Source organism: Vipera ursinii (assembly GCF_947247035.1).
Source record: "Vipera ursinii genome assembly, chromosome: Z".
NCBI lineage: Eukaryota > Metazoa > Chordata > Lepidosauria > Squamata > Viperidae > Vipera > Vipera ursinii.
The window spans coordinates 118410376-118436359 of NC_139517.1; the positions used below are offsets into that span (position 1 = coordinate 118410376).

At 37.8% G+C, this 25984-nt stretch overlaps 1 protein-coding gene across 1 annotated transcript in view; it reads left to right on the top strand.

The window, feature by feature from the left end:
• Positions 1 to 1550: 1550 nt before the first annotated feature.
• Positions 1551 to 25984, top strand: part of NCAPG2 (non-SMC condensin II complex subunit G2) — a gene marked incomplete at both ends in the record, with an annotated part of 41410 nt that continues 16976 nt past the window's right edge. The window contains 20 exons of the mRNA XM_083379047.1: positions 1551 to 1628; positions 4924 to 5103; positions 6592 to 6706; positions 8062 to 8222; positions 8651 to 8785; positions 10178 to 10272; positions 10891 to 10960; positions 12199 to 12285; positions 12641 to 12736; positions 12839 to 12964; positions 14159 to 14338; positions 15839 to 15991; positions 17471 to 17690; positions 18613 to 18716; positions 20788 to 20961; positions 21846 to 21916; positions 22110 to 22263; positions 22363 to 22533; positions 24153 to 24269; positions 24365 to 24508. Coding sequence (XP_083235173.1) covers positions 1551 to 1628; positions 4924 to 5103; positions 6592 to 6706; positions 8062 to 8222; positions 8651 to 8785; positions 10178 to 10272; positions 10891 to 10960; positions 12199 to 12285; positions 12641 to 12736; positions 12839 to 12964; positions 14159 to 14338; positions 15839 to 15991; positions 17471 to 17690; positions 18613 to 18716; positions 20788 to 20961; positions 21846 to 21916; positions 22110 to 22263; positions 22363 to 22533; positions 24153 to 24269; positions 24365 to 24508 — 2631 coding nt within the window. The remainder of the gene's footprint in view (positions 1629 to 4923; positions 5104 to 6591; positions 6707 to 8061; positions 8223 to 8650; positions 8786 to 10177; positions 10273 to 10890; positions 10961 to 12198; positions 12286 to 12640; positions 12737 to 12838; positions 12965 to 14158; positions 14339 to 15838; positions 15992 to 17470; positions 17691 to 18612; positions 18717 to 20787; positions 20962 to 21845; positions 21917 to 22109; positions 22264 to 22362; positions 22534 to 24152; positions 24270 to 24364; positions 24509 to 25984) is intronic.

The window sequence follows — 25984 nt, forward strand, 5'->3', positions numbered from 1 at the left end:
GCAGTATTATTTTAGCTTGTGTTCTATATTTAATCTTTAACTTTTACTTTTAAACAATTTGTTAATTGTTTTGTTCTAGACTGCTCTTTACCAAAATATAGTTTGACCTACCAGGTGCCCAGAAAGACAGCAGAGAAAATTGGTTATGAAGATTGCAAGCCATAATTAGAGCCACTTTCTGAAATGAAATGGTCCTGAGCTCATTTTTAATCTACCATGATTAAAAACATACACATATTTTTGGAAACACAATACAGCAATCCTTGGCTGTAGCAAATTGAAAGCTTCTTGCCTCTTTCCTAAACAAATCTTTCAGTCTACCTATGATTTCTCATTTATGTCTTTAAACATTTGTATAATGATAGCAGTTCCCCGAACTATGAATCTCAACTTTTGTTATTTTTTCTCCATAGAGTTTGTCTATGGGCTGACTGGTGACACTGTCACAAATCTCATTAGGAAGAGCTTTTTGTCAGATAGTAACCAACTGTACTAGTTATACCTCTCTATGACAGATGATTATGTCTATATAGAACCCCAGATTCCACTATCCTCAAAACTTGCAAAACTTTGAAGTGCAGTTCCAAGAAGCTGCTTCATTCTTTGCTCAGCATATGGTAATTGCTAGACACACAGTTGGGTTGTTGTTTTTTGAAAACCAGTGGCTCTTTTGGGTGGATAGATAGATAACCTTTATTGTCATTTTTTTCCCTGTGGGCACAATGGCACACATTAAAAATGAAATTTAGTTACTTCCTCTCAAAGTGTACACATACATATCACATTTAAAACATACAATATACAACATATGTATACTATATACAACATATGGAGCCAATACTATGAGTTTATTTTTATCTTAAACTTTTGGTACAGCTGTTCTTAACATTGACTTCTTCCTGATATGTGAATCTTAACTTTCAACATTGATGGTGATGGTGACGACAATGATATCTGGTTGGCTAATGGAAGATCTTCAAGAAAACAGCCAAGTTCAGAGACAACCAAGGACTCCATTCATCACATTTATATGGCCGCCCATTTCAAAATGCGACTCTGAAATGCATACAATAAAAACTACAAAGAAATATAAAAAGTTAAATTAAAAAATCAGCATTACGGTTAAAAGGGCGGGATATAAATGGAATAAAAATAAATAAATAAATAAATAAATAAATAAAAGGGAAGGAGAGGGCAAGAGTAACAGGTTGTTTGGCAACTCACCAATTTCTGGGGATGCCCAGGCCTAATGATATAACCAGATTTTGAGAAACTTATGAAAAATTCCCAGGGAGTTTTAGGAATTTTGGAAAATAAAATCCATTTGTCTGAAGGCTGACCAGCTGGTGATTTACTAAATTTAATACTGCAAATTATTTTAATTCATTTTGAGGTGTATTTCCACAACTCAAGAACTGAAATCTTGATCTGACAATAAACTTAGCGTCCTATGAAATTAGATATCTGGCTGAATTGCAATTCATTTAATTGTGTTATTGTTTGTTACAATATTTTCCCCCTAGATGTCTATGAACTTCAAATAGTATACCATGACAAGACGTGAGACCTTCCTACAGGTTGTATGTAAGGGTTCCATTGAAGAGTTTTTGCATTTCACCCAGCTTCAAGTAAGTAAAAATGGACAAACTTTTTATGTCGAGAATTAGAGGGGAGGAAAAAGTCAACCGTCTTTACCCACATAAAGAACAGGTGGAGCTTTGATCACACCATTGTACAACATCTTGACTTTTTTGTCCATATCCGACTGGCACCTCAGGTGGCATTTCTTTAGCCTTTTCTGTCCATATCTTTCATCATTTTTCCTTTTCCCTTCAAAACTACTACATGTTAGACTAGAGTAAGACTGAAGAGTTTTTCCCAATGCTCTGTTTTGCTGAACTTCTTTGGAGTTTGTTTCAGTCTTAGTCAGTATTAAGATCAGAACAACCCCCCTTCTTTTGTGTGGATTTGTAATTCATTGTTCTTGAATCTTATTTCTATTTCATTTAGGCTGTTTGTCAGCTTACGCTTAAATCTGAGGACCAAAGAAACTGTCCTGTAAAAATATACTTAAAAAGTAAAAGATTTGGCAAATAAGATAATTTATTGGTAATAAAGTAGCAGAAATTTGGGGAATCATTTCTTTTTCTTTGTGTTTTATTGATGTTCATTATAACAAAATAAATATTAAGAAAAAATGGGATCATTTTTTGATGTAAGTGTACATTTAGATTTACGATGCTGGTGGACTTACAGTATATTCAATAGGAAAAAAAAAATCAAATTGGTCAAAATGATATTAGAATCTTAGAAAAGAAAGCTGGAATGCTTTTTGGCATAAGTGATGATTTCCTGAAATGAGATTCTTTTCAATATTGTACTTTTGTTATATAAAAAGGAACATTTCCATTCAGTCTTCTTTGTATTAGCATTTTATTTGATCATTGATCATATTCATCCTGATACTATTGCTATACAAAGTAACAGCTTAAGCAGGTAGTTGTAGTTCTTTTGGTCTTTTGTAGCACTGCTTTGCTTAAGACCCAGATTTTTCATTGTCCAACTTATACAGGTGGTCCTCAGAATAACAGAGTTGGGAGGGACCTTGGAGGTCATCTAGTCCAACCCCCTGCTCAGGCAGGAAAACCTATACCATTTCAGGCAAATGGCTGTCCAGTCTCTTCTTAAAAACTTCCAGTGTTGGAGCATTCACCACCTCTGGAGGCAGGTTGTTCCACTGGTTAATTGTTCTAAGTGTCAGGAAATTTCTCCTTAGTTCTAGGTTGCTTCTCTCCTTGACTAGTTTCCATCCGTTGCTTCTTGTCCTGCTTTCAGGTGCTTTGGAGAATAGCTTGCCTCCCTCTTCTTTGTGGCAGCCCCTGAGATATTGAAACACTGCTATCATGCCACCCCTCACCCTTCTCTTCGTTAAACTACACATACCCAATTCCAGCAGCCGTTCCCTATATGTTTTGGCCTCCAGTCCCTTAATCATCTTTGTTGCTCTTCTCTCTGCTCTTTCCAGAGTCTCAACATCTTTTATATATTGTGGTGACCAAAACTCAATGCAGTATTCCAAGTGTGGTCTTACCAAAACATTATAAAGTGGTATTAATACTTCACGTGATCTTGATTCTATCCCTCTGTTAATTCAGCCTAGGACTTTGTTGACTTTTTTGGCAGCTGCAGTACAGTGTTGGCTCATATTTAAGTGATTGTCTCTCTCGCAATTAGTACTATTGAGCCAAGTACCACCTACTCCATACCTGTGTGTTTGGTTTTTCTTGCTCAAATGTAGGACCTTACTTTTGTCACCATTAAATTTCATTTTGTTAGATAGCGCCCAGTGTTCAAGTCTGTCAAAATCCTTCTGTATCTTGAGTCTATCTTTTGGAGTGTTTGCTCTTTCTGCCAGCTTGGTGTTGTCTGAAAATCTGATGAATTCCCCATCTATCCTCTCATCTAAAACAGGGCTTTTCAACTTTTTCACCCATTGTACAACTTTTAGGATATGGCAACATCCGAGTACCACCAGTTGCCTAGCAAGGTGTCAAAAACTTGATGACAAAAAAAGGGGGGGAAGTGATGAAATACAGGTAGTCCTCGACTTACAACTGTTCACTTAGTGGCTGTTCGAAGTTACAATGGCACTGAAAAAAGTGCCCCCCAAACTACATCTGAGTAAGACACCTGCCTGCCTGCCCGGCTGCACTCTTCCTCCTGTCCAAGGTTTTCATTGTTGTGAGCATTTCTGTTGAGGATTGGCAGTGGGGGTGGGGTGGGTGGGGTTAGTTTTTATTCCCACCCCCTCTGCTGGGTGGTTGCAGCAGGTTTTGGTCACTTCCCATGATCCTGGGACACTGACCGTCATAAATATGAATCAGTTGCCAAGCATCTGAATGTAAATCAAAAGACCCTGGAGATGCTGCAACATTTCAGCTGATCGGTGCTTCTTCTGGGCTCAGCGGAAGTGCCAGGCGCTTCTTCTGGGCTCAGCAGAAACGATGAACTCCAGCTGGAACCTGGTCTGATCCTGGTGCTTCCGCTGAGCCCTGACAGCCCTGCAGCTCCAGTCATCTCTTGCTCAGGCTTCTGCGGTGCTGCCACCGGTTCAGCTCATTCCCCTCCCCTGCTACCACTTTTCTAGGATGGTCACGTACCACCTGCTAGGTGCCAATGTACCACAGGTGGTACCCATAGCACTGGTTGAAAAGCCCTGATCTAAATCATTGATGAAAATTTTGAAGAGTACTAGGTCTAAGATAGGTCTGGGATACTCCACTACATACTTCTCTCCTTGTAGATGTAGCTCCATTAGGGAATATACGTTGATGTGGTTGGTTAGCCAGTTACGAATACATCTGGTGGCAATGCTGTCTAACAATCCCTCAAACTTACAACAGCAGTGAAGAAAATGTCTTATAAGTGGTCCTTGCATTTATAACCACTGCAGCATCCCCTTTGTTGTTTGATCAAAATTTGGATGGTTGGGAACTGAGAGGTATTTATTACCATTGCAGTATCCCTGGAATCATGTGATCAGCATTTGCAATCTTTTCAGCCAGCTTCCAACAAGCAAATTAGGGGGAGCTGGATTCACTTAACAACTGCAGTGATTTACTTAACAACTGTGCCAAGGTTATAAAATTAGGTACAATTCACTTAACCACCTTGCCTAACAATGGAAATTCTGTTTCCAATTGTGGTTGTAAATCAAGGTCTGTCGGTAAGAGAAATCCTAGTTGACATGTGTAATTGTAGGTATATAATTTTAAATCTTCAAAATTAGGATTTTTTTTAAAAAAATAAGAATTGAATATCTTGGTGGCTTTTTAAAGTCCAAACCTGATTTTTTACAATATAATGAGGTGTACTGTGAAATAATGTATTAAGTGATGAGCTATTCTTGACCTATACTTTTAGAAGGATGCATCAGATTCCCTTGATCTACGTGAACTGGTTCAAGAGCTACCAAGAAAGCAAAAGGAAGCATTGTGGAATAGATTAAAGGACTTGTTAGCCAAGGTTTTGCTAGATAACCCCATAGAAGAATGGCAAAGAGTGAAGGATGACTGTATGAAAACTGAAAACAATGCAACACAGGTAATTTGCCCTGAATACATTAGTTATTATACATAATATTATACATAGTATTATACATATTATACATACTAAAAGCAGCATACTTAAGAGAGGCCCACTTTGGTGTAGTGCAGGGGTCCCCAACCTTGGCAACTTTAAGACCTGTGGACTTCAACTCCCAGAGTTAAAGTCCACAAGTCTTAAAGTTGCCAGGGTTGGGGACCTCTGGTGTAGTGCTAAAGGTGCTAGCCTAGAAATCAGCAGACTGTGAGTTCTAGTCCTACCTTAGGTGTGAAACTTGATTTGGGTGACTAGATCAGTGTCTCTTGGGTCAACCTTCCTCACAGGGTTATTGTTGGGAAAATAGGAGGCTTATGTGTTTTCACATTATAAAACAGTTAAGGTGGGATAAAAAAATCTAAAAAATAAATACTGGACCGTGTTCTGGGTTGTAGATATTGTTCAAGCTATTTTTTATATAATAAAACTACTGATTTTCTTGGGATTGGAATAGTGATTCTAGTTAATTATTGCCCATTTAAATTAGGCATTTCCTTGATTTTCTTCCTATAGGCATTTATATTTATATTTATTTATTTAAATTTATTCTAGCTACTCAACTCCAGTGGGCTTTGTAGCAGTATACAACTTCATCCCCTCACCCATAAAACAGGAAACAAAACCACAAATATAATCCGGATTTTTATTGAGTATACTTTATTGAATATTTATTGACTAGTATAGAGGACACACTTGGTGTCAAGACCAACCCCAATCCACGTCTTAGGAAAGAAGAATTCTTGGAGACAGGATTGTCCAAGCAGGAACTTTTACTAAAACATGATTGTCAGTGGAAAATCTAGACAGGATCTGGAAACTGTGTTGCAGATTGATACTTTTAAAGTGTCCCCGAGTAAAACCCCCTCCCCTCAGTCCATTTGGTCAGTCCCAGATAAATTAAGGTTCAGGTGTCAAAACCTTCCATGGGAAAAGGGATCTTCCATGCCTTTACGACATTTACTTCTTCCCCTTCAGATTCCAATCAGAGATACAAACCAGAATATCTCTCCCCCCCCCCCCCCCCCGCTCTTTCTTTGTTCTTCTCAGTTCAAAGATTCTTTCCCTGGTCTTTGATGACAGCCTCCAGGCAGGCTGAATAAATAACCTTGCATCTAATGGATAGGGATGGCCAATTAACATCTTCTCTCCTCCTCCTTGGGAATGGCAGAATCCAGTGAGGGGTGAGATTTGGGGGTATACAGATAGGGATTTAGGAATGGGATATAAATGGATTCTGACACTTGGGTATTTTTAACACAAATGAATTTATATCCAAATAACACCAAGCCAAGAATTCTTTCAAAATTTTATTTGCTAGATATTTTGCAGTTTCAGCAAAAATGTATTTATTGGATCTTTTGAATTGCTTTTTTAAAATATATATATACTTTTGTATATATATTTTTTGAAGTCTATAGCTCTCTTTTTAATTGTTATCTGAATTTTCAGAAGCAAAATGCAGCTGTTATTCAAGGTGTAGCAACTATAGTTATTGCATCCATTCCTACATTAGATGAAAATGCTGACATCAAAGCTCTTTTAGAATGTGCGGTGATATTAAATGGTATGTATTGTGTGTAATATAACTGTATGCCTCAGGTAGTAGTCCTAGACCAGGCATGTCAAACTGCCGGCCTATGGGCCGGATGCGTCATGCCGAAACCACGTCCACCCCATTGGCGGCAATGGGGGAAAAGTCCTGATACGTCGCGCGATATCATGTGACATCACGAGTTTGACATGCCTGTCCTAGACTGATGCTTGTGGGTTTTACCCTTGGAATTGCATATTTTCTTAAACTACTTTTAATTTATTGAATTTGTTCTTCAGTGGTGCAACTTAGAATGATTGTATATTCTTCATAAATGCTTAGCTCTTGTTATTTTGAAGATTCTCATAATAGCAAGTAGTAAACTAAAATGTTGACGTAAATACTGACTCTGCTGGTGTGTTTATCACTTGAATCTTTGAGTAGGGACCCGATTTCCAAGCTTAATGTTCCTTTGATTGAAAGAGTTTCAGATTGGAAAACCTTATGGTTAATTTTTCAGAATCAAGGAGATTTGATTGGACACCAATCTATCCAAAACTGCATTAATCTTGCGTGATGCACCATGCTATTTCTTGAGGAACATGTTAATATTGGTATATTAATTCTAGCACTGAAAGAACTTTCTAAAAGAGGTGTTTTTTTTTACAACTGGCCTAGTGATGTCACAGATATTAATGGCTATCTAAATATACCTCAATTCTGCTTTATCATGCTAAATGCAGTCCTGATTGATCAGAAAGCTCAATTAATTCTACAGTTTGTTTTTGTACCCACCTACCCACCCACTCCACACACGCACATTCTGTTTCTTTTACTGACATATGGCCATAGTTGAACCTGGAATTATGACCATAAATTCTTAGCTTGATAAGTCATGACATCCACGTGACTGGAAGTAATTTTCCGGTCTTTTTTTATGGCACTTGTTAAACAAACAGTGTGTTTGTTAAGTAAACCCATTCATTTGAATTGATGGTTTTTCTGTAAAACATGCTGCAAACTGGCAAAAATCATTGTAAATTGCAGTCATGTGATGGTGAAAATGATTGATTCTAAAGCTGACCCACCTGCCCCGTAGTCACGTGTCTGCAGGTGGGTGGGAGAGGGGTAGCATGGTCATTTACAGTGGCCAGAGCTACTTTACTAGCTGTAAAACACCTGTTCCATTGCTGTCATAACTTCAAATAGTTGGAAAACAAGGACTGCCTGTATTGAGATTTATCATGAACTGATCTTTGACTTTCATAAAGATACTTACTGTAATATCTAAGAGCCACATGAAAACTTTAGAGGCATAGCATATGAAGATTACATTCTTTTTGTTGCCCCCAAATCCATTGCATTTTCATTAAATAACTACGTTACAGACATTCTTTCTGCATTACCTGATTCTGAAAAATCTCTGTCGGAAGCCGTTCAATGCCTTGCTCAATGCTGGTGGGAGAAGGGATTAAAAGGAAAAGAACAATTTGGGAGAACTGCTTTCTTGATGCGTCTGAAGAAGAGTCTGGAGAAGAAAGCTGTTGTGGTAAGCAATGTGTGTTCAGTGTCTAGAGTTGTATGTTTGAGACAGACCTCTGAGTGCCACTTTTGTATTTTAACGTACACCACAAATCATTTAATTTTCTTTCTCCTGGATAAACCTGAGAGAAGCCAGATCTTTTTAGAAACATTGGCAGGAATGGATGAGCAGGCTGAATTATATGCCAGGGTAGTGTAGCAAAGCATCTTGGCTCCAAAATTTATGATCCCAGCAAGTAGCTGCTCAGTGTCAACTCATGGGAACCATCCAGGGGGGGTCAACCCCCAAGCAGATGATGCTCCAAGCTTATGCGTGTATGTCGAGCATATCGCTGGCGATCACAATACTTGCCATTCCTCCTCTTCCTGCTTTCTGTAGATCTATGTCTCTTGCCTCGTCAGTATCATAAAATAATCTTAACTCATCTCCATTAGGGCGCAGATATAACCCGCCTATGTCACCTTCACTCGGCTCTGCTGTGCTTTGATTATGACTCAGAAGAGAGTAATGAAATTAAAGAATTGTTACTTCAGTGCTTTATGAGCCCAGGCTATATTAAAAAAGAAGAGGTAAGAATCTGTATATTTTTTAAATGCGCGTGGACTTCTTATAATGTGTACAGCATAATGGTGAACTCATTGGCTAAAATGACTGATATTTTATGCTGTGCGGTGTTATTTTTTTAATTATTGGCTGCATTTTTATTGTTTTTGTTTTGCTATAATTGTTGGCTGCCAAGAGTCATGTAATTAAAATGGATGGCCTTATAAATTTATTGAATAAATGGTAAGTAAATAAGTACCTGCAGTCCAGATATATTTGGAAGACAAACTTTAAAGAAGGGGTGAGGTTTATTGTAAAATAAATATGTTAAATATGTAATCAAAAACCTGAATAATGCAAGATAGGGTTCCCTGCCCTTTTGGAAAAAAAGGGAAAGCTAACTTTTTGGGTGCTTACGTTTTCTTTGCTTAATGTTCTTTAGAAATTTCTTTAATTATGGACTTTGATGTGAGCATATTTAAAAGCTTTCTAGAGCATGGTTGTACAATCTAATCCTACAGATACTCCTTGACTTATAACCATAACTGGGCCCAGAATTACAGTGTAAGTTGTGCTGATTGTTAAACTGGTCATCATATGACTATGCACTATTTCACAACCTTTTTTTTGGCAGCTGTTAAGCAAATGCAGCAGTTTTTAAGTGAACACTAAACATTATAAAATCATGGTCATGTGATACTGTAAACGTCCATAATTGTGGTTTGGTTCCAAAGCACCCAAAAAGCTATCATATGACCACAGATTTCCCCAGCCATCGGAACTTCAAACCTGTGTCATAAGTAGCTTGGGAGAAATCCATTGTAAATTCAAATGGTTGTCAAATGACTGGCTGTAAATTGAGGATACTTGTATTAATATTCAATAAAGAATGAAGTCCAGTGATACTCAATAGGCTAAATACTCCCTTTTTTAATATATAGGATTCTAGCCTTAAGTAAACAAAAGCAGTGTGATAGTTCTCAACCTATAACTACAATTCAGCCCAAAATTTATGTTGCTGAGGAAAACAGTTGTTAAGAGTTGTGCCTTATTTTATGATTTTTTTTGGACATCATTGTTAAACAAATTACTACAGTTATTAAGTGAATCATGCGGTTGTTCAGTGAATCTGGCTTCCCTCATTGACTTTACTTGTTGGAAGTCAGCTGGGAATATTAAAAATAGTTATCACATAGGCCCAGGACTGTGCGATTCTACATGCCAGTTGCCAAACACCCAAATTTTGCTCACATGACCGTGGGAATGCTGCAATGGTTGTAAGTGTGAAAAATGTCATAAGTTTTTTTTTTTTAGTGTTGTAACTTTGGTCACTTAAGCAAATTAAGTCAAGGACTACCTATACTCAGTTTAAAAGAGTTCATATCTACTTAAGTGATATTATCTGGCTATTTTTCCAGGGGAGAAGATTCTTGAGCTTTCTTTTTACATGGAATGTAAATTTCATTAAGTTGATACATGGGACTATTAAAAATCAACTCTTGTGTTTTCCTAGGTAAGTTTCTCTTCCACCAAGAAGGTGAGTTGGGGGTTTCCTGAATTCTGATTTGTCAGTCATGGGCAAGTCCTGCAATCTGTATAATTTGCCATGTTGCCTGCCTTTGCTTACCAATTTGAAACACTAATAACTCACAGAGAAATGCTTAGTGTTCCATTTGCTTAGAGGTTTGCCTTACCTATTTGGGTATTTAAAATGGCGAATGTATGAAGATAACAAATACTTTTTTACAGGCAGCTATTTCTTTAGAAGCCTTGCAAAATATTTTTAGGCTTTATCTCAACTGTGACTAGTAGGAAGAAGAAGAGCTAAAACTTTAGAAGCATGTGTTCACAAACACTAGAAAATAAATATATTATTAAAAGATACAGAGTGAGATGTTGCACAGACTTTAATAGAGCACTTATTACAGGTAGCAATTTTAGGTTTAGAGCCCATAGGGAATGTAATAAAAAACTGAGACTTAAGCCAAACTTTTATATTCTACCAGATCTGAAAAATACTAAACTAAAAATTTAACTTAAGAAGGAAAATTGCAAAAGGCCTGGATGCCTTCTGAATCTAAATAAATGTCTTTAAATTCACTGTACTGTGTCTTTTATTTTACTGTCCCAGGTCCCTGATGAACCATGTTGCTGACATATACTTCAGAGCCTGGAAGAAGAGTTCAGGGGAAATACTAGAGGTATAATGCTCCAGAATAATTACAAATTGGATTTATTTAAAGAAAAGATTTAACATGTTTTTCAGATGAGTGGGCATTTTCAGTGTTCATATTAGTACAGGAAGTCCTTGATTTACAACCATTCATTTAGCAACCGTTTGAAGTTATAACAGCACTGAAAAAAGTGGTTTAGGACCAGTCCTCACATTTACCACCCTTGCAATTTCCTTATGGTCATGTGATCAAAATCCAGCAAGTGTTTGTGATAGTTGCAGTGCCCAGGGTATGTGATCACCATTTGCAATCTTCTCAGGGGTTTCCGACAAGCAATATCAGTACATGGATTCGCTTAATGGCCATGTGATTCGCCTAACACACAGGTCTGCAACCCGTGGCTCCGGAGCCGCATGCGGCTCTTTCAGCCGTCTCCTGCGGCTCCCAGTCCTCTGCCATGTGCAGTCCAAAAAAAAAGTGGGACTAAAAAAGTTCAACCAATCAATTCAAATATGCAGGGTAGGTGCATATCTCGCCTTGGCTCCACTCTTCAGTCAAACCCTGTTCTGCACATGTGCGCATGTACGCGCATGCACACACATTTTTTGCGGCTCCCAGTTTTTCCTTTTGTGAGGGAACCGGTTCCGAGTGGCTCTTTCACTGTTTCAGGTTGCTGACCCCTGACCTAACAAGTGCAGCGATTCACTTAAGAACCATGGCAAAAAGACTGTAAAATTGAGCATGAATCACTTAAAAACCACCTTGCCTAGCAACAGAAATTCTTTTCCCAATTGTGGTTTTTGGCTGAGGATTACCTATACATCACAGGGGCAAATAGCTGGATTCATTTAATATGCTAAGCTTGAATTTGAATGGATATTGGCATGAATGCAATCTATTTAGAACATTGATTTCTGTTTTAGTTTGATACGTGAACCCAGCCAATTATGGCTCAGTAAGTCATGGTTAAAACAAACTTGGCTTAGCATTACATGAAGTGAAACTGATCTGTTGACTGAACTGTTTTATGACTATTGTGACTTAGGACCGTAATGGGGAGGCTCCATTATGGTTATAACTCAAGGATTAGCTGTAGTTAAATTGATCAGAAAAATGGGGCATCCCTGCAGATTTCTTGATCCAAAACTCTTAATGAGTTTTGTAAGTGGCATTGTGGATGCAAATTAGGAGTCAGTATGATTGTTTCTTTAAAATGCTTTTTTTCAACTTTTGAATATTAAGTAGGATGTATATTCTTATTTCAGGTAATTGAATATAGCTGCATTCAGGATTTCATGCATCAAGCATGTCATCTTCCCCGGAAGTCCCCACTACATGCTAAAGTGCGAGGGGTGAGTGTTATTTCAAGCCATTCTCTCAGACTATCTTTTGGGATTCCTTCCCAACATCAGTTTTGAAAGGATCTTTAATTTAGAACAGTCTATCGTGTAGCATGTTGAAAAGCTGCTTAGCTACCAGGACTTAGTTGTGTGAGATTCTCTTATGGTTGACACAGCTGTATTTCGTTTGTGTGTCTTACTGAGCGAGAAAGCAGATATATACCATATACAAGTTAGAGATCTATTCTGCTGCAGAACATTGCAAATTTCATATATAGGTATCAAGTGGCTCATATTTTGCAAAGAGCTGAATAAAATCGGCTGGAGCGGGTCTCTTAAATCATTTTAATTTACTTTTGTTTATTAGCTGCTGAGCTATTTCCATAAACAAAATAAATGTCGCCAAGGAGTCGAAGAAGTTCTTTATAGACTTTATCAACCTATTCTTTGGAGAGCTTTGAAGGTAATTTATTTCTATCAAATTGTCCTACTTTCATCCAGCTAATTTTCAAAAGCTAGACTAAATTTAATTCAAAATTCTGCTGTTGTACTTGTATTTTATCAGACCAGGAATTCTGAGATTCGTTCAAATGCAGCATTACTTTTTGGTGATGCGTTCCCTATTCTGGACCCTAGTTTTAATAAACAAGATATGGAAATAGAAATCCAGAGGCAGTTTGATGAACTTTTTGTAAGTACCTTTTAAATTCTTCATATGAACTTTTTATTGGATCAGTTTTATTTAATTTTTGTACATCTAAAGTCTGGTTAGTTTATTAAAGTCTGGATAGTCCTCTCCTCTCCTCTCCTCTCCTCTCCTCTCCTCTCCTCTCCTCTCCTCTCCTCTCCCTTCCCCATTGTCAATTATATTTTCTTATTCTATATGTTTTAAAGAAGAAGTAGGGTGACATAAACAAATAATGCTATATTTTGGCATGGAGACTTAACAGCCAAATATTGAATACTATTTCATTTTTTTCCACTATGTAGTTATAATTTCTTGATTCCAAATTTAAATTTCCAATAAGCATCTTAGTAACAAATAAATCGTGGTGGCTCAGTGGGTTAGGACACTGAGATTGTCGATCAGAAGGTCGGCAGTTTGGCGGGTCGAATCCCGAGTGCCGCGTAGCAGAGTGAATGCCTGTTACTCGTCCCAGCTTCTGCCAACCTAGCAGTTGGAAAGCACGTAAAAATGCAAGTAGAAAAATAGGGACCACTATGGTGGGAAGGTAACAGCGTTCCGTGTGCCTTTGGCGTCTAGTCATGCCGGCCACATGACCATGGAGACATCCTCGGACAAGCGCTGGCTCTTCGGCTTTGAAACGGAGATGACCATCGGCCCCTAGAGTCGGAAACGACTAGCACGCATGTGTGGGGGAACCTTTACCTTTACCTAACAAATAAATTACAGATTATGAGATATTTTGAAAACACAGTAAGTTACAATATAACAGAATAACAGAGTTGGAAGGGACCTTGGAGGTTTTCTAGTCCAACCCCCTGCTTAGGAAGAAAACATATTTAGTATTATGGAAGCTCATATATTCTATAGATATAGTAGGCTTACAAAGGTTTAGTACAGTTTGTCTAAAAATGCTGTACAACATCCAGAATTAGTCTCCAGCAAATTCTTAGATCTGTTTCATGGGGTATTCCTGAATCCTCTGGATTAGATTTGTAGAGCTGCAGAAAGGGAACGTTAATTTTTTTCCCATCTGCTAATTGTTTCTTCTGCTAATGGAAAGATACCAGAAGATGAAACCAATTGAAGTTAATCTTGAGATTGTTTCCAGCATTTTGTTGACATGGAGCCAAATAACTTAAATGCAAAATAGGGTGAATATCATAGTATTGTTGCTTTTTACTTAAATTGTATTCACAGGCTCTCTTAGAAGATCCTCAACCCTTAGTCCGCTCAACAGGAGTGCTTGGAGTTAGTAAAATTACATGTAAATATTGGGAGATGATTCCGGCAACAGTGCTTGCTGAACTTCTGAGAACTTTGATTGAAGATCTTGCCTTTGATGCAAGTTCAGCTGATGTCCGATGTGCTGTTTTTAAAGTAAGTGAGTAGATAAAGTATCTTTTGTTTAGCCATTATCATCTCTCCTTGAAGAAAATTACTTTATGCGAGATAACTGCAAATTTTCACTTGCGTAATGCACTTAGGCTTTTGAGGATGGAGGTTCTTTTTTGAGCTTGAGGGTTGGTTTCCGAATGTTTCGTTACCAGGCCAGGTAACATCTTCAGCCTGTGTTCAGCCCAGCCTGGTAATGAAACATTCACCCTCATCCTACACCCAAGCTACAGATATTCACCACTATTGCAAACTTAGGCTTTTAATTGCATGTACAGCTAGTCCTCAATCTATGACCACAGTTGGGACCATGATTTCCATTGCTAAGGAAGGCAGTTGTTAAGTAAGTTGCATTCGATTTTATGATCTTTTTGCCATGGTTATTGAGCGATTCACTGCAGTTAAGTAATTCATGCAGTCATTAAGCGATTTGAGCTTCCCCCATTGACGTTACTTGTTGGGAGCCGGCTGGGAAGGCCACAAATGGCAGCCACATAACCCAGGACATTGCAACTGCCACAAATACATGCTAGTTGCCAAGTGCCTCAATTGTGATCTCATGAACCTGAGGGTCCTGCAACGGTCATAAGGGTGAGGACCAGTTGTAAGGCACTTTTTCTAGTGCCATTGCAGTTTTGAACAGTCATTAGGTGAATGATTGTAAGATGAGGACTGTACTAGCTTTGGTTAGCATCAAATAAGGTTGTTCCAAACATTGTGGGCTGTGTCTTGCACAATCCCAAATTCTGGTTACGGACGTTGGCTTGCTGTAAAAAGATGCAAAATGCTATATTATCTAAGTGCAGACTATCACTAAGCTGATCTTTGGGGTCCTTGTTGCTCTCTGAGCTTGGTTGTTTTTTCTCACACATTTCATTGTTCAACTGAGTAATCATCAAAGCTGATGCTCTTGAATGATGACTACATTTAAGCTTCCACTGGCTAAGATGAATCTATAATATTCATCTTCCTATGTTGAGTATTGCAGCATTGTTTCCCTTTTAGGAAAAAGAGAAATCTTCAAAGTAGGGCCAAGGGAAGCACACATCTTAAGTCACAAGCATGCTGCAAAGTGTTGTTGATCCATTTAAAAGGTGCTATATTTCATTAGAACTTTACTATCTCAGCAATATCGTTTCAAGACCTCTGGATCAATGGGCACTTTAACCTGAAATAAAACATCAGCTGGACAGAACATTCTAAAATCATTAGTTCTAGGTTCCCTCAACCATATATCTGATCCCTTTGTTCTGCTTTAGCAGCCCATTCTCTGAAGGAATATTAATAGAGAATTTGTATCATCAGCCCACATGCTACTTTGCATTTAAATGAAATGTTTAATAAAAATGGATTGTCTTGCTCTTTTTCATTCCCTAGCCTCTATCCCCTTAGCTTCAGGTATTTTGCAGGTAAAATAGACTCAATGCAAGTAGCCCTGTTTTCTTGTGATAACCTTTTATTGATATTTTTCTGTTTCTCTTCCAGTGCTTGCCTATAATTTTGGACAATATACTAAGCCACCCATTACTGGAACAGCTTCTGCCAACCCTGAAATACAATCTTCATGACAATTCAGAGAAAGTTAGGGTGGCTTTCGTTGATATGTTGCTGAAAATTAAGGCTATGAAGGCTGCAAAGGTGGGATAAATTAGTTTGCCAGGCAGCAGACAGGAGGCATAAAACTAGGCAATTTATTCTGAAGTGTGTGCATTCATCAGTATTTTAAAAGGAAAAGAGTCCAAAGAATTCATTAACATTTCACCCCAAACAATTTTCCATTGTTATGTTTTAAATTAATCAATAAGAAAGAACTTACAATATTCTTTCTCCCCTGCAATTTCGCTAGCAGTTATCTTTATGACAGGTCCAGTAGTAAACTAACAGCTAAAAGGTAGCATTTGATTAGATTCTTATGGTTTATTTTTTGAAATCATGCAGTCTTTCTGTGTAAGGGATTCAATTTATTTATTTTTTTCAGCTGCAAAGTAGCATCCCGCGGAAGGGATCGCATTAGTTTGAGATGTCACTGAATAACCTGAGGGGGTAGAAAATAAGTGAGGGTTGTATTGTCGATTTATTCTCTGCATCAACAAACCAGATCAGTGAAGATCAGATCTGTAAAACATCCTGTCTAATAGAACTCCCTATGGTCCAGACCTCATTCCTGGAGGTGTGCAATTATTCTAATGTAGCTGTGCAGTGCTTAATTCCGAACAATGGATCAGTTTTGGAATTGGAATGCAAAGTTTGAAGTATTCCTTGCTTAAATATAGGCTCCCTTGGTGGAGGTGATATCAAAAGAACTCTGGTTGTGGAGGAACAAATTATTAGTTATTCTTATTTTAATCTATGTTGGAAAACAAAGCATTTTCATATTCAATAAAGGTAGACCCAATTACAGGTAGTATTTCACTTACAACCATTCATTTAGTTAAAGTGGAAGTAAGAAAAGTGTCTTACAGCTGGTCCTCACATGACCATCACAGCATGTCCATGGTCAAATGGTCAAGATTTGGATGCTTGGCATGCATTTACAACAATTGCAGTGTTCCAGGATCATGTGATTACCATTTGTGACTTTTGTAGCTGGCCTAATAAGCAGTGTTAGTAGAAGAAGCTGGATTTATTCAACAACCACATGATTTACCTAACAGCTGCGGTATTTTGCTTAACTGTGGCCAAAAAGATAGTAAAATCAAACGCAACTCACTTAAAAATCATCTCACTTAGCAATCGAAATTCTGGTTCCAATTGTAGTCGTAAGTTGAGAACTATCTGCATATAGTATCAGCCCTATGTTGAACATTGATACACTACTGTAGTGTTTTGTCTGCAAGTGGTTAATCTAAAATCAATGAGTACAATGCAGATAAAGGCAGATACACTGTTTTGATTCCTGACTAGCAAAAGACAAATTGATGTTGCAAAATGCAGGCTGCTTTTCAAGGGAGAGGTTCGTAAAAAATTGTAAACAGAAGAAACAACTTATGAACTTGTGTAAGAATGTAGGATTTCATATGCTAATTATTCAGGAAGAAGTTCATCTGAAGGTAAATCCACTATCAAATCTAATCACAACAACTTTGTTTCTCCCCCATTCCCATCCTATCCAATCAGTTTTGGAAAATTTGTCCTGTAGAGCACCTCTTAACTCGTCTTGAGATTGATTCACGGCCCGTGTCTCGGCGGCTAGTAAACCTTCTGACCAACTCTTTCTTGCCCGTCAATCAACCAGAAGTGTGGTGTGAACGCTGTGTGACACTCATCCAAATGAATGCATCTGCAGCTAGAACATTCTATCAATACGTTCACGAGCATACTAGTCCCAACAATATAGGTAATTCTGTAGAAAGCAACCTTTAAGAAGTTGACCAATATGGAACAAATTGATGTGTTACAGGTAGTTCTTGACTTGGCAGCTGATCACTTAGTGACCTAAGGACTAATTATGACCTAATGTCACCCCTCCTGTAGTCACATGACCACACTTCAGGCACTTGGCAACATGTCCATATTTATGGCCTTTTGCAGAATCCTGCAGTCAGTCACGTGACCACATTTTACAATGGTTTTGCTGCAGAATTGCACCCTAGAGAACAATAGGCTTGCTCAACAACTATAGTGTTCACTTAATGATCATGGTATTCACAGTTACAATCACAAATGTTTGCTTAACAACATTGTAAAATCATTAGTCAGGTGACAGACCCCTTTTATGACTCATGATTTATGACTGTAATGGGTATGCTCCACTTGTATGTCAAGGACTATTTATATTTCCCCACATTCATATTGCTTTTTTATAAATGGCCAGGGACAGTAATTGTTTCTGAAGAATTCTGGGCTAAACAAAGAGGAATAACTTGGTTGTAATGCATGTATAAAAGGTGCTAATTACTGGGCAGGCTTATTTTTAAATGAAAATACTACTTTTTCCTCAACATTTTCTTGGTCATTGAGTGTTAACTACAATCCTATTTTAAATATTTTATTTTGATATGGTTTTAAATTGTATAGGTTTTTAACATGCTCAAAACTATTTACAAATCTATTGAAATCCTTAACAAGAAAAGTGGTTGATGAAATATTAATCTGAACAGCTGCATGCTTTTATTAAATTGCTTTTATTTATTTTGCTGAAGTGTACATATACTACACTCCTACTTTTTTAGTGAAGTAATATTTGGGCCAGTAACTTTACTGTCCACATTGACACTTGTCATTTTTTATAATTGAGATACTTTGTTCTTTTATTCTAGCTAAACTGATGCTTAACATTCGGAATTGTTTGAATGGCTGTATCCAACAGCAATTAAAGGAATCTGAGAGTGGAGATGAGCACAGTGAGAAAGAAAACATGAGTGTAAGAACAGCACTTTAATTGAAAATGGTTTTATGACAACTGGCTTGGATTTGTGATGTTCTAGCATATTTTGCTGCTTTATCTGATGAAAATATTTCTCAGCATTACAGCCTTCCATTTCAAAGAGGTTCTTCCATAAATTCTGTTAAAGGGTTTGTTTAAATTTCAATCTTGTGTTGAGTGAGTAGCAACTTCATGAGTTGTGACATAGTGCAAAAACCTAGCAGGAATGTCTGGGCCATTACATTATTTTTGAGGAGTGCCAGTTAATAATTTTTAAATTTTATGAATAAAAATTCCCAATCAACAACTGCCTTTGGTAATCGTGATAGCAAGCTGATATAGGTTGTGCTTTTGATGTCACCTGCCTATTCATTTACTTTTTTCTAAAATATATATCAAGATGATGTTGGTGTCGGCAAGAAGGTGATGATGTGAATTATATATCTTCTGTGATGATGGCTTGTGACATCATCACCACAAGATTGATTGATTATTTATTTATTTATTTATTTATTTATTTATTTATTTAATTTTATTTTATTTTATTTGTATACCGCCCTTCTCCTGAAGGACTCAGGGCAATGAACAGGGCAATACATATTAAAAAACAAAATACAAAAATTAAAAACGATAAAACAAAGTGCCCATGAATAAGTTAAAACACATTACACATTAAAATAGGTTAAAAACAAGTTAATAAAACCCAACCCCATCCCATCAGGCCAGGCAAGCTTGTTCAAAAAGGTAGGTTTTAAGGTCGCGCTGGAAGGAGCGGAGGTCAGGCGCCATCCGGAGCTCGACCGGAAGATGGTTCCATAAGTCCGGCGCGCCCACAGAGAACGCCCTCCCCCTGGGGGCCACCAGTCGACATTCTTTGACCGGTGGCACCCTGAGGAGGCCCTCTCTGTGGGAGCGTACTGGGCAGAGGGAAGTTGACGCCGGCCGCAGGTGCTCCCCAAGGTATTCCGGACCCATGCCATGTAGGGCTTTGTAGGTCATTACCAACACCTTGAATCTCACCCGGAAGACAACTGGAAGCCAATGCAGCTCGCGGAGCAGAGGTGTAACATGGGAGTGTCGGGAAACTCCCAACACAACTCTTGCGGCTGCATTCTGTACCAGCTGGAGCCTCCGAGTGGTCTTCAAGGGTAGCCCCATGTAGAGATATATAATTCACGCAAGATATACAGTATAATCCATTGCTGGTTTGTTAGAGATGGCAATGAACATCACTTCAGCATGATTCCGTTAATGTAACCTTAAAATGAAGTTATTGGTGATGCTTCTTGTTTCTTTTCTGGACTACCTCACAAGGCTGACATGAATCTTGCACGTCTCAAAATATACATGTAGTCTTTGACTTACAGTCATCCTTTTAGCAACCATTCAGAGTTACAGTGGCACTAACAAAAGTGATGGGTCCTCACACTTAACGATTGTTGCAGCATCCCCACAGTTGCGTGATCAAAATTGGCAACTGGCATGCAGTTATGGTTGCAGTATCCCATGGTCATGCGATCACCATTTGCAACCTTCCTAACTAGCTCCCAACAAGCAAAGTCAATGAGGGAAGCCAGTTTGGCTTAAGTTCTGTAGGATTACTTAACAGTTACAGTGATTCGTTTAAAACTGGCAAAATAGATAAAATTGGGTGTAACTCATTGAACAACTCTTAGCGATGGAACTTCTGGCCCAAATTATGGTCATAAGTTGAGTACTACCTGTATCTCTTCCCCTCTCACTTTACAGACCAAGAAATTAGGGAGAGTCTTCTAAGATGCTTGCTATACCCCCTCTGCTTCTGCAGATTTTATACTGCTTATCACACCTTTGCCTTGTCTACAGCTCTTCCTCCTGCTTCCCAAGGTTATTCTCACACACCATTACAGGTGGTGACTTTTTTTTAACTCCCTCTGTGGACACCCCTAGGAGCACTGATTCTGTCTTAAGTAATTCAAGTCTTCTTAACACACATATTAGTTATTCCATTTTTCAAGTAACCCATAATTTGAGACATATTATTTAAGAAGAACAGTTTTCTCTAATTATAATCTATTTTACATTTCAGGTAACAGATAACGTACTTTTGGTTGATGACATACCTTCCATGGCTGGCTTGCTTGAAGTTATTGTAATTCTCTGGAGGAGTATTCAGAAACCACTTGATAGCAATGAAGAAGCAAAAAATCATATTATTCAAAAGTTTGCTTCTGTGCTACCAGAATATTTAAAAATATTTAAGGTAAATGTCAGATAAAATTGACATAATTTGTTCTCTGCATGAATATTATCCAACTGTGGTTGACGGTTGAGAACAAACCATCAAATAATATTACTGTGCTAGTTTCAGGTCCCACAGTGTTTGTTACCATGAGCTGGAGCAATCCATACATTGTCATTAAACACATGAATTTAACTTAGCAGCACATTGCCAATATAATGGCTTGCATTGCAAAGGCTTAATGTCATCCACGAAAGGGATGAAAGTATAAGAATTATAGATTTTCTACCACAACCTTAATCTCTGACTAGGCCCAAATTAGGTTTTGGGGTGGAGAGAAGCAAAGTTTTGAGAGTGGGAAAAAGACAGGAAGTTCTTGATCAGTGGTCAGGAATAAGAAAAATCAGTGTTCTATGAAATCACTTTTCTTATCATATCTCATTGTAGATGCATCTTATTTGATAAGGTAATTGAAATCTTCATCTACATTTGATCAATCTTACTCTAATTTAAGAATAAGTAATGTTTCAGCCTAGAGCTTTTATTATTAATGGAGCTAAAATCAGCAGGCTCTTTTTTATATATACAGAACTACAATTTTATGAAAATGCCTTCAGGAGCAATTATCCAGCTGTGAACATTTTCATCCAAACTGAATGTAACTTCCAATAGAGTTGCTAGTTTATATTTGTGGCACAGTCTAGACAGCCCAAATTAGTGGGTAAGTGCTTCTGTATAAGAAGATGCTTTAATAAGTGTCAGGCTCACACTTGCTGGTTTTACCTTCTGAAAGGTTTTTGTTATGCTTTAAAATGCAGGGGTACCATTTGATGTATTCTCAATCCTTCTGCTTAACAAAGATTTCTAGTAGGTTTTTTTTTTGTGTGTGTATGTGCTTCTCACAGGATGATCGTTGCGTGTCTCCAATAATTATTCTGGCCTCTTTCATCCCACCTACTGCTATTCCTACATTCAGGTACGGCTTGTTATTTTGTAAAGCTGAAAATGTAGATTGAAAGCTTTTCTTTGAAAAGAGCGCTCTATAGGTTGGGTTAGTTAAAACAGAAGTTCTATAGCTGAAAGAGTGGAAAGATTTTTTTTTTGTTTTTTAGATAGATTTTTCTCTTTGATCTAATCTAACACATCACCTTTTCTATACTTGTCGCTAGTTGTGGTGTGATTTCAAAGCTGAAGAACATGGAAAATGGTGTGACTGAAAAGAAATATTCTACCCTACTTGACTGTCTATGTCGCTGGGGCAAATTAGGACACATCCTTGAATTAATCTGTGATTGGATAACAGCTGAGCCAAGGAAGAGAAAGGTTTGCTGTATAGATTTGTGCAGCTTCTGGGGTTGATTGGATTTATTGTTCCCTGTTTCATGCCTACCAATAAAAGGACTATTTATTCCCTGTTCTTAGACTAATAAGACTCAACGGAAAGTACAAATTCAAGAAATGGATGAGCCCAAACCGGAACTGGCCCTTGATTATTTAGAATATTTATTGACTCATTATATGAACCGAAACTGCCTTTTGTCCCTCTCCAGAGAGAAACTGAACCAGCTTCTGAAAGTTCTTGAATGTGGAAAGGTCAGCTCCGCCATTATTATACAATCAGATCTAACGAATACTTCTAATAATGCTTTCTTTAGGTGCAATTGATTTCTTCTTGCGTGTCCTTCATAGGTTTATGACCAGAATTTCCATTCCTAAACAAGGTGGTTGTTAAGTGAATCTTAACAATCTTTTTTGCCATGGCTGTTAAGTGAATCACTGCAGTTGTTAAGTAAATCACGCAGTCACTAAGGGGATCTGGCCATCTCCATTGACTTTGTCAGAAGCTGTCTAGGCTGCAAGTGGTAAGGCCTGGCTCAGGGATGCCGCAACTGTTGTAAATACCTGCTGATTGCTGAGCACCCCAAATTTGACCACATGACTGTTGGGACCTATGATGGATGTAAGTGTGAGGACCATTCATAAGTTACTTCTTTCAGTGCCTTTATAACTTTATTCCTTTCCCTAAACAAATGATTGTAAGTTGGGGATGATCTATATTCATCCCATAAATGCTTAGTAAAGTTTTAAGCAGTTTCTTCCAACAAATGTAGCAAACAGTCAGTTTTACTCAGTGGAACTGTTCTTCATAAAAAGAGCCGTCTCCCTGTGCCTTATGGGGCAATTCTGATTAAGATAAGATTACCTGGCCCCATAGAGCAGAGATCCCAAAGGATTTCTCATATCTGTGCGCCCTTGTGTGCTGCTGACTCCAGTATTGTGTCTGCCTTTATGCTGGGACTGGAATGTGCTACCATGAGAATAACCTCGAAATAAGATCCACATTTCTTCACTGCTATTTTAAAATGAACTTCTCTTAGAACTCCACAGTGCATTAATATTGGCTTGTTGACTGAACATTGAACTGATTGGATATTGGATTGGATGTTTATATCCAGCTCTGTGGTGTGAAATTTGTTTTCTGCTAGGATGACAATAAAGTTGCTGTGGGTAGACACGATGCCAAACGAATGATACTGAGAGATACAGAAAAGCCCTCCATGGGCTGAACGCTTCCCCTCTTGGATGGGGCTCGGGCATTATCTTCCTTCCCCTCTTTAAAAATGTGGTGGAGGGACAAGGATTCGGGGAAGGAACGGAAACCTCCATTTCAAAAGCAAAACCAGTGCATTGGCAATTTGCATCGATGCCAGTGAACTGGCTACATCCTACAAAATCATTTGTTAGAAGAAAAGTAGTATGTGCAGCTAACGCCCAGTTTATTTAAATGTGCAGCCACCCTGCTGCTTATAAAGACAGTCAAGCTCTACTGCGGTTTGGGAACTAGAGAATGTAAAGCATAATACTGAGGTCACTGCAGTTAAAATCAAAATAGATAGTTAGATAACCTTTATTGTCATTTTTTTTACTTTTTACTGTGGGCACAAAATCAAAAATTAAAATCAACTCCCATCAAATGTGATCCCAGCCCTATATACTTTTAAGTATCGAAATATTGGACATTTCTTGTTTTAAAAGACAATATAAAACATTTTGAATTAAATGAAACATTTACAAATTTGAATGAAACAGGAAGGATACCAATATTTCAAATCACATATCTATTGTGTGGTGTTTTTTTTTAAGAAAAAGTTTAAATATTTAACTATATATAAATTAATTTAATATTAAACATTAATATTTCTTCTTTGCAGGATGCCCTAGATACTTATATTCAAGGGTGTGACCCGGCGTATTGTGGCTTGTATGAAGCAACGGCAGTAAGAGCCTTCAGTCTCTACTGCAGATTAAATATACATCTTTTACATAAGGTATTGTAAGTCAAAGACCTGCTGCTCATTTGAGTAGAATGAATCTTGAATCCTGCAATTCCATTGTAGCTGGATATGTTTCTTTCTCTTAACAGTTTGTCTCTGAAGAACAGGATTATCTGTCAGCTTTGGAGAGGACTGGGGCCTGGATAGAAAACAGCATTCTGCCTCATTTTTTGTTAAAGGAAGAAGAGGGTTACTTGAAGCCATCCAGTGAAATCTGTCAAATGGTGATTCAGGTATTCTGTTTGTGTGTGAATTTGTTCCCTGTTTAGCATGCTCCTTATATATGGTGATATATTATTTATTAAATTTTCATCCTGCCTTTATTACTTTATAAGTAACCCAAGGCATGAGCTTACATAATACTTTTTCTTCTTCCTATTCCCGCTCCCCCAACAACAAAACAACAACCCTGTGAGATAAGTTGCACTGAGCTAGACAAGCTGGCTCTAATTGTTTGTGAGTAATCTATCTGACACCACCCCCATCATAAACTGCATTGAGTTACCTTAAACATACTTTGTTTTCCCAGTTTAGAGGCAACGTAGAATTTAGAACTGCTTCTGCATTTTAGTTTTCCATCTGATCAGAAACGCAGTGTTTTATTTTATTCATTATATTTATATTACAATTTTCTTCCAGGAACTCAACCAGGTTCACTTCTCCTTCCTTTCATTCCATTCTTTAACAATCCTGTGCAATCAACCAGGCAGGGCAATTGTGACTGGCAGATATATTGAATGGGATAACATTGTGTTCTCTGTATGTGGCCACATGGGATGCGTGCCTGTGGAAAGCTGGTTTCAAACCTCCTGCAGCTTACAAAATCATTTGTCAGGATTGATTTTAGATACCTTGATAATGTTCCCTCCTGGTTTGCTTTTTTTCAAACTAATGATTTCTAAGCTTTCATTCTTTCCTTGTATAGATCGTTTTGGTTGCTCTGGTTTGACATTCCAGCTCTTTTAAATCCTTTTCTCAAACACGACAACTAGAACTTTTCACATTACTCTCAGGGTTGATATATCACAAATTTGTATCAAGAAGTTACAGTGTTGATGTATTTATTTTCAGTCCCTTCAGATTTCCTGGCATGTGCTTTTTTCACTTAGCCTTCCACTTAACAACCAATCATTTAGGAATCAGTCAAAGTTACTACAGGCCCAAAAAAGTCAATGTTCAACCCACATCTGAAATTTCAATAGTTGGGGGGGGGGAATGGTCACATGACTGGACTTTAGGCACTCATCAATATGAACGCCATGTCCCAGTCATGTGACTGCATTTTATGGCTGTTACTTCTGGTTTTTGACGAAATTGCACCTACAGTGAACCACTGGTTTAACAACGATAGCATTCATTCAACGACCATAGAGTTCACTTTTACAACCGTCGCATTCATCTAATGACTGCTGCAAAAAGACGCCATAATATAGGCTCAGTTATGTGATTGACCCATTTTACCACCATATTGACTTTTGACTAATGGGCATACTCCATTATGGTTGTAACTCAAGAACTGTCTCTATACTCAATTGACATCTTCACTATGACTGGTCAGACCCCATTTGTATAAATGGGAAATTAGAGTCTTTCCTCCCATGTACATAATTTTATGTTTAATTCAATTGAACCGTATTTGCCATTTGGTTGACTCTTCATCCATTTAAAAGAGAGTCTTATGGAGGTTTTCTGACTCCCCTTTGTTTTTC